This window comes from Scyliorhinus canicula, chromosome 14 (genome assembly GCF_902713615.1).
Source record: "Scyliorhinus canicula chromosome 14, sScyCan1.1, whole genome shotgun sequence".
Lineage (NCBI taxonomy): Eukaryota > Metazoa > Chordata > Chondrichthyes > Carcharhiniformes > Scyliorhinidae > Scyliorhinus > Scyliorhinus canicula.
The window spans coordinates 158,127,653-158,142,072 of record NC_052159.1 but is presented as its reverse complement, the minus strand read 5'-3'; the positions used below and the strand labels follow the sequence as shown (position 1 = coordinate 158,142,072).

The following is a 14,420-nucleotide window of genomic DNA, read 5'->3' as shown; positions in this document are numbered from 1 at the left end:
TGTGTGGGGAGGGGGCTGTGTGTGGGGAGGGTGCTGTGTGGGGAGGGGGCTGTGTGGGGAGGGGGCTGTGTGTGTGGGGAGGGGATGTGGACGTGGGGGGAGGGGGCTGTGTGGGGAGGGGGCTGTGTGTGTGTGGGGAGGGGGCTGTGTGTGTGTGTGGGGAGGGGGCTGTGTGTGTGGGGAGGGGGCTGGGTGTCGGGAGGGGGTGTGGATGCGAGGGGAGGGGGCTGTGTGGGGAGGGGGCTGTGTGTATGTGTGGGGAGGGGGCTGTGTGTGTGGGGAGGGGGCTGTGTGGGGAGAGGGGCAGTGTGTGGGGAGGAGGCTGTGTGTGTGGGGAGGGGCTGTGTGGGGAGAGGGGCAGTGTGTGGGGAGGGGGCTGTGTGTGTGGGGAGGGGGCTGTGTGTGGGGAAGGGGCTGTGTAGGGAGGGGGCTGTGTGTGTGTGGGGAGGGGGCTGTGTGTGTGTGGGGGGAGGGGGCTGTGTGTGTGTGGGGAGGGGGCTGTGTGTGGGGAAGGGGCTGTGTAGGGAGGGGGCTGTGTGTGTGTGGGGAGGGGGCTGTGTGTGTGTGTGTGGGGGGAGGGGGCTGTGTGTGTGTGGGGAGGGGGCTGTGTGTGTGGGGAGAGGGGCAGTGTGTGGGGAGGGGGCTGTGTGTGGGGAAGGGGCTGTGTAGGGAGGGGGCTGTGTGTGTGGGGAAGGGGCTGTGTAGGGAGGGGGCTGTGTGTGTGTGGGGAGGGGGCTGTGTGTGTGTGTGGGGAGGGGGCTGTGTGGGGGGAGGGGGCTGTGTGTGTGTAGGGAGGGGGCTGTGTGTGTGTGTGGGGAGGGGGCTGTGTGTGTGTGTGGGGAGGGGGCTGTGTGGGGAGAGGGGCAGTGTGTGGGGAGGGGGCTGTGTGTGGGGGGGGCTGTGTGTGTGTGTGTGGGGGGGGCTGTGTGGGAAGAGGGGCAGTGTGTGGGAGGGGGCTGTGTGTGGGGGGGCTGTGTGTGTGTGTGTGTGGGGGGGGCTGTGTGGGAAGAGGGGCAGTGTGTGGGGAGGGGGCTGTGTGTGGGGGGAGGGGGCTGTGTGTGGGGGGAGGGGGCTGTGTGTGTGGGGGGGGGCTGTGTGTGGGGGGGGGGCTGTGCGGGGAGAGGGGGCTGTGTGTGGGGAGGGGGCAGTGGGGGGAGGGGGCTGTGTGTGTGTGTGGGGAGGGGGCTGTGTGTGTGTGTGTGTGTGGGGAGGGGGCTGTGTGTGTGTGTGTGTGTGGGGAGGGACCTGCGGGACTCCAGGGGAAGGGATTACAGGCGGACCGGAGGTGGCGGCGCGGATCTCCGGGGGAAGGCATCTCTGACGGACCGGAAGTGGATTGCCGGAAGTGGCGGCGCGGGGAGAAGCGGCGACAATGAGTCAGAAACAGAAACCGGACCGGGAGCGGCTGCGGCGGCGGGTCCGCCTCTACCTGGACCAGGTGCCCAACCCCCCCCCCCCCCCCCCCCCTTATCCCCGAAACCCACACCCCCAAACCCACACCCCCCCACAGAGCAGCGTTCCCTCAGTACTGACCCTCTGACAGTGCGGCACTCCCTCAGTACTGACCCTCTGACAGTGCGGCACTCCCTCAGTACTGACCCTCTGACAGTGCAGCACTCCCTCAGTACTGACCCTCTGACAGTGCAGCACTCCCTCAGTACTGACCCTCTGACAGTGCAGCACTCCCTCAGTACTGACCCTCTGACAGTGCAGCACTCCCTCAGTACTGACCCTCTGACAGTGCTGCACTCCCTCAGTACTGACCCTCTGACAGTGCAGCACTCCCTCAGTACTGACCCTCTGACAGTGCGGCACTCCCTCAGTACTGACCCTCTGACAGTGCGGCACTCCCTCAGCACTGACCCTCTGACGGTGCAGCACGCCCTCAGTACTGACCCTCTGACAGTGCGGCACTCCCTCAGTACTGACCCTCTGACAGTGCAGCGTTCCCTCAGTACTGACCCTCTGACAGTGCGGCACTCCCTCAGTACTGACCATCCCACAGTGCGGCACTCCCTCAGTACTGACCCTCTGACAGTGAGGCACTCCCTCAGTACTGACCCTCTGACAGTGCGGCACTCCCTCAGTACTGACCCTCTGACAGTGCAGCACTCCCTCAGTACTGACCCTCTGACAGTGCGGCATTCCCTCAGTACTGATCCCTCTGACAGTGCAGCACTCCCTCAGTACTGACCCTCTGACAGTGCAGCACTCCCTCAGTACTGACCCTCTGACAGTGCGGCACTCCCTCAGTACTGACCCTCTGACAGTGCAGCACTCCCTCAGTACTGCCCCTCTGACAGTGCGGCACTCCCTCAGTACTGACCCTCTGACAGTGCGGCACTCCCTCAGTACTGACCCTCTGACAGTGCGGCACTCCCTCAGTACTGACCCTCTGACAGTGCGGCACTCCCTCAGTACTGACCCTCTGACAGTGCGGCACTCCCTCAGTACTGACCCTCTGACAGTGCGGCACTCCCTCAGTACTGACCCTCTGACAGTGCAGCACTCCCTCAGTACTGACCCTCTGACAGTGCGGCACTCCCTCAGTACTGACCCTCTGACAGTGCAGCACTCCCTCAGTACTGACCCTCTGACAGTGCGGCACTCCCTCAGTACTGACCCTCTGACAGTGCGGCACTCCCTCAGTACTGACCCTCTGACAGTGCGGCACTCCCTCAGTACTGACCCTCTGACAGTGCAGCACTCCCTCAGTACTGACCCTCTGACAGTGCGGCACTCCCTCGGTACTGACCCTCTGACAGTGCAGCACTCCCTCAGTACTGACCCTCTGACAGTGCAGCACTCCCTCAGTACTGACCCTCTGACTGTGCGGCACTCCCTCAGTACGGACCCTCTGACAGTGCGGCACTCCCTCAGTACTGACCCTCTGACAGTGCAGCACTCCCTCAGTACTGACCCCCTGACAGTGCAGCACTCCCTCAGTACTGACCCCCTGACAGTGCGGCACTCCCTCAGTACCAACCCTCTGACAGTGCAGCACTCCCTCAGTACTGACCCTTCTGACAGTGCGGCACTCCCTCAGTACTGACCCTCTGACAGTGCAGCGCTCCCTCAGTACTGACCCTCTGACAGTGCAGCACTCCCTCAGTACTGACCCTCTGACAGTGCAGCGCTCCCTCAGTACTGACCCTCTGACAGTGCGGCACTCCCACAGTACTGACCCTCTGACAGTGCGGCACTCCCTCAGTACTGACCCTCTGACAGTGCGGCACTCCCTCAGTACTGACCCTCTGACAGTGCAGCACTCCCTCAGTACTGACCCTCTGACAGTGCAGCACTCCCTCAGTACTGACCCTCTGACTGTGCGGCACTCCCTCAGTACGGACCCTCTGACAGTGCGGCACTCCCTCAGTACTGACCCTCTGACAGTGCAGCACTCCCTCAGTACTGACCCTCAGACAGCGCGGCACTCCCTCAGTACTGACCCTCTGACAGTGCAGCACTCCCTCAGTACTGACCCTCTGACAGTGCAGCTCCCTCAGTACTGACCCTCTGACAGTGCGCCACTCCCTCAGTACTGACCCTCTGACAGTGCGGCACTCCCTCAGTACTGACCCTCTGACAGTGCGGCACTCCCTCAGTACTGACCCTCTGACAGTGCGGCACTCCCTCAGTACTGACCCTCTGACAGTGCGGCATTCCCTCAGTACTGACCCTCTGACAGTGCGGCACTCCCTCAGTACTGACCCTCTGACAGTGCGGCGCTCCCTCAGTACTGACCCTCTGACAGTGCGGCACTCCCTCAGTACTGACCCTCTGACAGTGCAGCACTCCCTCAGTACTGACCCTCTGACAGTGCAGCACTCCCTCAGTACTGACCCTCTGACAGTGCGGCACTCCCTCAGTACTGACCCTCTGACAGTGCAGCACTCCCTCAGTACTGACCCTCTGACAGTGCAGCTCCCTCAGTACTGACCCTCTGACAGTGCGGCACTCCCTCAGTACTGACCCTCTGACAGTGCGGCACTCCCTCAGTACTGATCCTCTGACAGTGCAGCACTCCCTCAGTACTGACCCTCTGACAGTGCGGCACTCCCTCAGTACTGACCCTCTGACAGTGCGGCACTCCCTCAGTACTGACCCCCTGACAGTGCGGCACTCCCTCAGTACTGACCCTCTGACAGTGCGGCACTCCCTCAGTACTGACCCTCTGACAGTGCGGCACTCCCTCAGTACTGACCCTCTGACAGTGCAGCACTCCCTCAGTACTGACCCTCTGACAGTGCAGCACTCCCTCAGTACTGACCCTCTGACTGTGCGGCGCTCCCTCAGTACTGACCCTCTGACAGTGCGGCACTCCCTCAGTACTGACCCTCTGACAGTGCGGCACTCCCTCAGTACTGACCCTCTGACAGTGCGGCACTCCCTCAGTACTGACCCTCTGACAGTGCAGCACTCCCTCAGTACTGACCCTCTGACAGTGCAGCACTCCCTCAGTACTGACCCTCTGACAGTGCAGCACTCCCTCAGTACTGACCCTCTGACAGTGCAGCACTCTCTCAGTACTGACCCTCTGACAGTGCGGCACTCCCTCAGTACTGACCCTCTGACAGTGCAGCACTCCCTCAGTACTGACCCTCTGACAGTGCAGCACTCCCTCAGTACTGACCCTCTGACAGTGCAGCGCTCCCTCAGTACTGACCCTCTGACAGTGCGCACTCCCTCAGTACTGACCCTCTGACAGTGCGGCACTCCCTCAGTACTGACCCTCTGACAGTGCAGCACTCCCTCAGTACTGACCCTCTGACAGTGCAGCACTCCCTCAGTACTGACCCTCTAACAGTGCGGCACTCCCTCAGTACTGACCCTCTGACAGTGCAGCACTCCCTCAGTACTGACCCTCTGACAGTGCAGCACTCCCTCAGTACTGACCCTCTGACAGTGCGGCACTCCCTCAGTACTGACCCTCTGACAGTGCGGCACTCCCTCAGTACTGACCCTGTGACAGTGCGGCACTCCCTCAGTACTGACCCTCTGACAGTGCGGCACTCCCTCAGTACTGACCCTCTGACAGTGCAGCACTCCCTCAGTACTGACCCTCTGACAGTGCAGCACTCCCTCAGTACTGACCCTCTAACAGTGCAGCACTCCCTCAGTACTGACCCTCTGACAGTGCGGCACTCCCTCAGTACTGACCCTCTGACAGTGCGGCACTCCCTCAGTACTGACCCTCTGACAGTGCAGCACTCCCTCAGTACTGACCCTCTGACAGTGCGGCACTCCCTCAGTACTGACCCTCTGACAGTGCAGCACTCCCTCAGTACTGACCCTCTAACAGTGCGGCACTCCCTCAGTACTGACCCTCTAACAGTGCGGCACTCCCTCAGTACTGACCCTCTGACAGTGCGGCACTCCCTCAGTACTGACCCTCTGACAGTGCGGCACTCCCTCAGTACTGACCCTCTGACAGTGCAGCACTCCCTCAGTACTGACCCTCTGACAGTGCGGCACTCCCTCAGTACTGACCCTCTAACAGTGCGGCACTCCCTCAGTACTGACCCTCTGACAGTGCGGCACTCCCTCAGTACTGACCCTCTGACAGTGCGGCACTCCCTCAGTACTGACCCTCTGACAGTGCAGCACTCCCTCAGTACTGACCCTCTGACAGTGCGGCACTCGCTCAGTACTGACCCTCTGACAGTGCGGCACTCCCTCAGTACTGACCCTCTGACAGTGCGGCACTCCCTCAGTACTGACCCTCTGACAGTGCGGCACCCCCTCAGCACTGACCCTCTGACAGTGCGGCGCTCCCTCAGCACTGACCCTCTGACAGTGCAGCACTCCCTCAGTACTGACCCTCTGACAGTGCGGCACTCCCTCAGTACTGACCCTCTGACAGTGCGGCACTCCCTCAGTACTGACTCTCTGACAGTGCGACGCTCCCTCAGTACTGACCCTCTGACAGTGCAGCACTCCCTCAGTACTGACCCTCTGACAGTGCGGCAGTCCCTCAGTACTGACCCTCTGACAGTGCAGCGCTCCCTCAGTACTGACCCTCTGACAGTGCAGCACTTCCTCACCACTGACCCTCTGACAGTGCGGCACTCCCTCAGTACATTCCGTCTGACAGTGCAGCACTCCCTCAGTACTGACCCTCTGACAGTGCGGCTCTCCCTCAGTACTGACCCTCTGACAGTGCAGCACTCCCTCAGTACTGACCCTCTGACAGTGCAGCACTCCCTCAGTACTGACCCTGTGACAGTGCGGCACTCCCTCAGTACTGACCCTCTGACAGTGCGGCACTCCCTCAGTACTGACCCTCTGACAGTGCGGCACTCCCTCAGTACTGACCCTCTGACAGTGCTGCACTCCCTCAGTAGTGACCCTCTGTAGTGCAGCACTCCCTCAGTACTGACCCTCTGACAGTGCAGCACTCCCTCAGTACTGACCCTCTTACAGTGCAGCACTCCCTCAGTACTGACCCTCTGACAGTGCAGCACTCCCTCAGTACTGACCCTCTGACTGTGCAGCACTCCCTCAGTACTGACCCTCTGACAGTGCGGCACTCCCTCAGTACTGACCCTCTGACAGTGCAGCACTCCCTCAGTACTGACCCTCTGACAGTGCAGCACTCCCTCAGTACTGACCCTCTGACAGTGCATATCTGCATTGGGAACAACAGCCTGGACATTGTGCTCCAGTCTCTTGAATAGGTTGTACCCACAACATCCACCCAGGCGAGTTCTCCCCACTCAGCCATGGTTGACACTATCAGTGACCGGGGTAATGATCGTTTTTCCTTTTGCTTTCTTACAGCAACAGTATCAGAGTGCTCTCTTCTGGGCTGACAAAGTTGCTTCCCTCTCACGTGGTGAGCTGTTTTTCATTATTTAGTTCTCAAGTTTGAAGTTTAAGGATTAATTAACTAGATGTGAATAAGTGTGATTATGACCAGTGTCCTGGCCTTCTACCGAACCACAGGTTCCCTCTGCCAATGATTGCTGTGGCAAGGTGTCCTTTTCCATCACCTTCCATTGATCCACTGACCAATTGTGGCTGTGCTCTGTCTGACTCTTCCTTCCCATTGTTCTCTTAGAATTTATATGTAAGGACAACGTATCAACCTGCACTCTAGAATTGTATTCTGATATTTCAGTTTCTGGGAGGTGGGAGATATATTTGTTGTTTTTATGTTTCTGTGACGGTCTGTAATTGAGTGAGGGTCTGTAATGGAGTGAGGGTCTGTAATGGAGTGAGGGTCTGTAATGGAGTGAGGGTCTGTAATGGAGTGAGGGTCTGTAATGGAGTGAGGGTCTGTAATGGAGTGAGGGTCTGTAATGGAGTGAGGGTCTGTAATGGAGTGAAGGTCTGTAATGGAGTGAGGGTCTGTAATGGAGTGAGGGTCTGTAATGGAGTGAGGGTCTGTAATGGAGTGAGGGTCTGTAATGGAGTGAGGGTCTGTAATGGAGTGAGGGTCGACTTGGTTATGTTATTTTGAAATCGAGCAAGAGTTAAGTTTAAAGCAAAATAAATGGGGAGAGGCAGCCGAAATAGACTTTAATGCTTTGGATTTGTAGCCATGATGTGGAGATGCCGGCGTTGGACTGGGGTGAGCACAGTAAGAAGTCTTACAACACCAGGTTAAAGTCCAACAGGTTTGTTTCAAACACGAGCTTTCGGAGCACGGCTCCTTCTTCAGGTGAAGAAGGAGCCGTGCTCCGAAAGCTCGTGTTTGAAACAAACCTGTTGGACTTTAACCTGGTGTTGTAAGACTTCTTACTGTATTGGATTTGTAGGATATTGGAGCAGAATTTGGCCACTCGGCCTATTTTGGCATGCTTCGCCATTCTATCATGGCTGATATGTTTCTCATCTGTTACCTATGCTACAGACCATGAGCTAGTTTGCAAAATCAGCCAGAGCATCTCCTCCCTAGAACGCGTGACGTATAAGCAGGAGTCGGCAATTTAGCCTCCCGAGCCCAGACACCTTCAATGTGATCATGGCTGATCCCATCCTGACCTCAACTCCACCATCCTGCCCGTTCTCCATAACCCTTCAACCCCATTACCAATTAAAAATCAGTCTAACTCCTCCTTAAATTTACTGACTGTCCCAGCATCCACTGCACTCTGGGGTAGCGAATTCCACAGATTCACAGCCCTTTGAGAGAAGTAGTTTCTCCTCAAAACTGTTTTAAATTTGCTACCTCTTATTCTAAGGTTAGGACCTCTCGTTTTAGAATACCCCACAAGAAGAAGCATCTGCTCCACATCTACTTTGCCCATACCTTTTAGCATCTTGTATACCTTGATTTGATCTCCCCCTCATATTTCTAAACTCAAGACAATATAGGCCTATACTATTCAATCTCTCCTCTTGCGTCAAACCCCTCATCTCTGGAATCAATCTAGTGAACCTCCCCTGAACTGCCTCCAATGCCACTACATCTTTCCTCAAATAAGGGGACTTATTTGGGGACAATAATAAGGGGACAATACTCCAGGTGCGGTTTTACTAATGCCTTGTACAGTTGCAACAACACTTTCTTACCTTCATACTCAATTCCTTCAGCTATGAATGCCAACATTCTATTTGCTTTCTTTATTACCTGCTGTGTCTGCATGCTCATTTTCTGTGACCCATGCACGAGGATACCCAGATCCCTCTGCATCGGAGCGCCCCGAAGTCTCCCCCATTTAGATAATAAGTTGCCGTTCCATTTTTCTGACCAAAATGCATGACTTAACACTTATCCACGTTAAACTCCATCTGCCACATTTTGCCCCACTCTCCTAACCGATCTATATCAATTTGTAAGGCTCTTAGTTGCTCATTGCAACTTACTGTCCCACCTATTTTTGTGTCATCTGCAAATTTGACCATAGAACCTTTTAGCAGAGGGCTAAATCGCTGGCTTTGAAAGCAGACCCAGGCAGGCCAGCAGCGCAGTTCAATTCCCGTATCAGCCTCCCCGAATAGGCGCCGGAATGTGGCGACTAGGGACTTTTCACAGTAACTTCATTTGAAGCCTACTTGTGACGATAAGCGATTTTCATTTCATTTCATTTTATCCCTGTATCCAAGTTGTTAATATAGATTGTAAATAGTTGAGGCCCAAGGACTGAACCCTGCGGCACCCCACTAGTTGCATCTTGCCATCCAGAAAAAGACCCATTTATCCCGACTTTGTCTCTTGTCCATCAGCCAGTTTTGTTTCCAAGCAAGAGAATTATCCCTAATCACATGTGATCTCACCTTGTGAATTAACCTTCTATGTGGCACCTTATCAAACGCCTTCTGGGAGTCCAGATATAGAACATAGAACAGTACAGCACAGAACAGGCCCTTCGGCCCTCAATGTTGTGCCGAGCCATGATCACCCTACTCAAACCCACGTATCCACCCTATACCCGTAACCCAACAACCCCCCCCCTTAACCTTACTTTAATTAGGACACTACGGGCAATTTAGCATGGCCAATCCACCTAACCCGCACATCTTTGGACTGTGGGAGGAAACCGGAGCACCCGGAGGAAACCCACGCACACAGGGGGAGGACATGCAGACTCCACACAGACAGTGACCCAGCAGGGAATCGAACCTGGGACCCTGGAGCTGTGAAGCATTTATGCTAACCACCCTGCTGCCCTATATAGTACATAGTACATATAGTATATAGTACATACTATATACTATATAGTACATAGTATATAGTACAGATATAGTATATCTACAGGATCTCCAGTATCCACTTTGCTTGTTGCATCTTCGATTTTTAGAAATAAAACGTTAGAAATAAAAATGGTGTGAAGGTGGAGGAGAGCGTTCACAGTCTGACGTTGTTGAACTCAATGTTAAGCCCAGAAGGCTGTAATGTGCCTAATCGGAAGATGAGGTGCTGTTCCTCCAGTTTGGGCTGGGCTTCACTGGAGCATTGTAGCAGGCCAAGGGCGGACATGTGGACGTGAGAGCAGGACGGGGAGTTGAAATGGCAGCGACAGGAAGGTCTGGGTCCTGCTTGCGGACGGAGCGGAGGTGTTCTGCAAAGCGGTCACCCAGTCTTAGTCGATCCAATTGACGAGTAGACTGCATTGGGAGCAGTGGATGCAATAGACCAGATTGAAAGAAGTGCACGTGAATCAAATTCCAGCATCTGCTGTAATTTGCTTTTACCTTCTAACCATATCCTCTTGTCACTGACATCTCTGCTGTAGTAAACCAGCCATTCACATCCACTCTATCCAGCTCCACACAATTTTCAATCAAGTCTCTCCTCTGTTCCAATGAACCGAAGCCTATCCGTTCTTTCCCCATTGCTGCAACTTTCCATTCCTGGCAACGTCCTCATCAATCTCCTCTGCCCCCTCTCCAATGTAACTACATCCTTTCTGTAATGCTGTGCTGAGAACCGCATGTGGTACTCGTGTGACGTGAGTGGGAAACTTAGAATACAAATCTGATGGAGATTGGTTGAAATTTCCCTGACCCCTGTGACATGTAATAACCAGTTACTATATTTAAAGAAAATATGTTTTCCATTTTTTCTAGTAATTATTTTTCTTCCTGTTTTCATCCTTTCTTAAAGCTGTAATGCTTTTGACACTTTGTTGAGATACGTTTGGATCTCTTAATTTATCTGTGATGTGGAGATGCCGGCGTTGGACTGGGATGAGCACAGTAAGAAGTCTTACAACACCAGGTTAAAGTCCAACAGGTTTGTTTCAAACACGAGCTTTCGGAGCACGGCTCCTTCTTCAGGTGAATGGAAAGGCTTGTTCCAGAAATGTTTATATAGACACAGTCAGAGATGCCCCGGAATGCGAGCACCTGCAGGCAATCAAATCATCAAAGATGCAGAGAGAGAGGTAACTCCAGGTTAAAGAGGTGTGAATTGTCCCAAGCCAGTTCAGTCGGTAGGCCTCTGCAAGTCCAGGCTTGTTGGTGGGGGCCGAATGTAATGCGACATGAATCCCAGATCCCGGTTGAGTCCGCATTCATGCGTGCGGAACTTAGCTATAAGTTTTTGCTCAGCAATTTTGCGTTGTCGCGTCTCCTGAAGGCCTCCTTGTAGAATGCTGACCCGGAGATCAGAGGCTGAATGTCCTTGACTGCTGAAGTGTTCCCCAACTGGAAGGGAACAGTCCTGCCTGTTGATAGTCGCACGATGCCCGTTTATTCGTTGTCGCAGTGTCTGCATGGTCTCGCCAATGTACCACGCTTCGGGACATCCTTTCCTGCAGCGTATGAGGTAGACTACATTGGTCGAGTCGCACGAGTATGCGCCGCGTACCTGGTGGGTGGTGTTTCCACGTGTAATGGTGGTGTCCATGTCGATGATCTGGCATGTCTTGCAGAGTTTACCCTGGCAGGGTTTTGTGGTGTTGTGGTTGCTGTTCTGAAGGCTGGGTAATTTGCTGCAAACAATGGTTTGTTTGAGGTTGCGCGGTTGTTTGAAGGCCAGTAGTGGGGGTGTGGGGATGACCTTGGCAAGATGTCCCTCCTCGCTGATGATGTGTTGGAGGCTGCGAAGAAGATGTCGTAGTTTCTCCGCCCCAGGAAAGTACTGGACGACGAAGGGTACTCTGTCAGTGGTGTCCCGTGTTTGTCTTCTGAGGAGGTCGGTGCGGTTTTTTGCTGTGGCGCGGTGGAACTGTCGATCAATGAGATGAGTCGAGCGCCATATCCCGTTCGTACGAGGGCATCTTTCAGCATCTGTAGGTGTCTGTTGCGCTCCTCCTTGTCTGAGCAGATCCTGTGTATACGGAGGGCTTGTCCATAGGGGATGGCTTCTTTAATGTGTTTCGGGTGAAAGCTGGAGAAGTGGAGCATCGTGAGATTATCTGTGGGCTTGCGGTAAAGCGAGGTGCTGAGGTGACCGTCCTTGATGGAGACGAGTGTGTCCAAGAATGGAACTGAATTTGGAGAATAGTCCATGGTGAGTTTGATGGTGGGATGGAACTTATTGATGTCATCGTGTAGTCGTTTCAGTGATGTCTCGCCGTGGGTCCAAAGGAACCCCACCAACAAGCCTGGACTTGCAGAGGCCTACCGACTGAACTGGCTTGGGACAATTCACACCTCTTTAACCTGGAGTTACCTCTCTCTCTGCATCTTTGATGATTTGATTGCCTGCAGGTGCTCGCATTCCGGGGCATCTCTGACTGTGTCTATATAAACATTTCTGGAACAAGCCTTTCCATTCACCTGAAGAAGGAGCCGTGCTCCGAAAGCTCGTGTTTGAAACAAACCTGTTGGACTTTAACCTGGTGTTGTAAGACTTCTTACTTAATTTATCTGATATTAGGTCTCAGCATCAGACACAGAATATAAGAGCAGGGAGGATAAAACGCTGGTTAGGCCACAACTGGAGTACTGTGCACAGTTCTGGTCACCACCATATAGGAGGGATGTGATTGCACTGGAGAGGGGGCAGCACGGTAGCATTGTGGATAGCACAATTGCTTCACAGCTCCAGGATCCCAGGTTCGATTCCCGCTTGGGTCACTGTCTGTGCGGAGTCTGCACATCCTCCCCGTGTGTGTGTGGGTTTCCTCCGGGTGCTCCGGTTTCCTCCCACAGTCCAAAGAGGTGCAGGTTAAGTGGATTGGCCATGCTAAATTGCCTTTAGTGTCCAAAATTGCCCTTAGTGTTGGGTGGAGTTACTGGATTATGGGGATAGGGTGGAGGTGTGGGCTTGGATAGAGTGCTCTTTCCAAGAGCCGGAGCAGACTCGATGGGCCGAATGGCCTCCTTCTGCGCTCTAAATTCTATGAAGAAAGGAGATTCATCAGGGTGATGTCTGGGCTGGAGCGTATCAGTTACCAAGAGAGGCTGGGGTTGTTTTCCTTGGAGCAGAGAAGGCTGAGAGGGGACCGGATTGAGGTGAATAAAATGATGGGGGACATGGAGTGGAAAGGAGAAAGTTTACCCTTAGCGGAGGGGCCAATAACCAGGAGCATAGATTTAAGATCAGGGACAGGAGATTTGGGGAGGATTTGAGGAAAAACACTGGCCCAGAGTGGGGTGAGAATCTGGAACTCGTTGCCTGAATGGGTGGTAGAGGCGGGAACTCTCACAACATTTCAGAACCATTTGGATGAGCACTCGAAACACCATAATGTGCATGGCCAAGTGCTGGAAAATGGAGAATAAATAGGTGCTTGATGGCCGGTGTGGACATGATGGGCCAAATGGCTTCTTTCTGTGCTGTAAAACTTTATGACTCTACCACTCAGCAGGACAGGCACTGGGCAGGACAGGCGCAGGGCAGGACAGGCGCAGGGCAGGACAGGCGCTGGGCAGGACAGGCGCTGGGAAGGACAGGCGCTGGGCAGGACTGGCGCTGGGCAGGACAGGCGCAGGGCAGGACAGGCACAGGACAGGACAGGCGCTGGGCAGGACAGGACAGGCGCTGGGCAGGACAGGACAGGCGCTGGGCAGGACAGGCGCTGGGCAGGACAGGACAGGCGCTGGGCAGGACAGGCGCTGGGCAGGACAGGCGCTGGACAGGACAGGCGCTGGGCAGGACAAGCGCTGGGCAGGACAGGCGCTGGGCAGGACAGGCGCTGGGCAGGGCAGGGACAGGACAGGCGCTGGGCAGGACAGGCGCTGGGCAGGACAGGCGCTGGGCAGGACAGGCGCTGGGCAGGACAGGCGCTGGACAGGACAGGCGCTGGGCAGGACAGGCGCTGGGCAGGACAGGCGCAGGACAGGACAGGCGCTGGGCAGGACAGGCACAGGACAGGACAGGCGCTGGGCAGGACAGGCGCAGGACAGGACAGGCGCAGGACAGGACAGGCGCTGGGCAGGACAGGCGCTGGGCAGGACAGGACGGGCGCTGGGCAGGACAGGACAGGCGCAGGACGGGACAGGCGCAGGGCGGGACAGGCGCTGGGAGGGACAGGCGCTGGGCAGGACAGGCGCAGGGCAGGACAGGCGCAGGGCAGGACAGGCGCAGGGCAGGACAGGCGCTGGGCAGGACAGGCGCTGGGCAGGACAGGCGCAGGACAGGACAGGCGCAGGACAGGACAGGCGCTGGGCAGGACAGGACAGGACAGGCGCTGGGCAGGACAGGCGCTGGGCAGGACAGGCGCTGGGCAGGACAGGCGCTGGGCAGGACAGGCGCTGGGCAGGACAGGCGCTGGGCAGGACAGGCGCTGGGCAGGACAGGCGCTGGGCAGGGCAGGCGCTGGGCAGGACAGGCGCTGGGCAGGACAGGCGCTGGGCAGGACAGGCGCTGGGCAGGACAGGCACAGGACAGGCACAGGACAGGACAGGCGCTGGGCAGGACAGGCGCAGGGCAGGACAGGCGCTGGGCAGGACAGGACAGGCGCTGGGCAGGACAGGCACAGGACAGGACAGGCGCAGGACGGGACAGGCGCAGGGCGGGACAGGCGCTGGGAGGGACAGGCGCAGGACAGGCGCAGGGCAGGACAGGCGCAGGGCAGGACAGG

The 14,420-nt window shown here is 56.0% G+C and overlaps 1 protein-coding gene across 1 annotated transcript in view; it reads left to right on the top strand.

Annotated features, from left to right (window-relative positions):
• Positions 1 to 1,297: 1,297 nt before the first annotated feature.
• Positions 1,298 to 14,420, top strand: part of cdc16 (cell division cycle 16 homolog (S. cerevisiae)) — a 64,495-nt gene continuing 51,372 nt past the window's right edge. The window contains exons 1-2 of the mRNA XM_038818255.1: positions 1,298 to 1,438; positions 6,781 to 6,835. Coding sequence (XP_038674183.1) covers positions 1,373 to 1,438; positions 6,781 to 6,835 — 121 coding nt within the window. The 5' untranslated portion in view covers positions 1,298 to 1,372. The remainder of the gene's footprint in view (positions 1,439 to 6,780; positions 6,836 to 14,420) is intronic.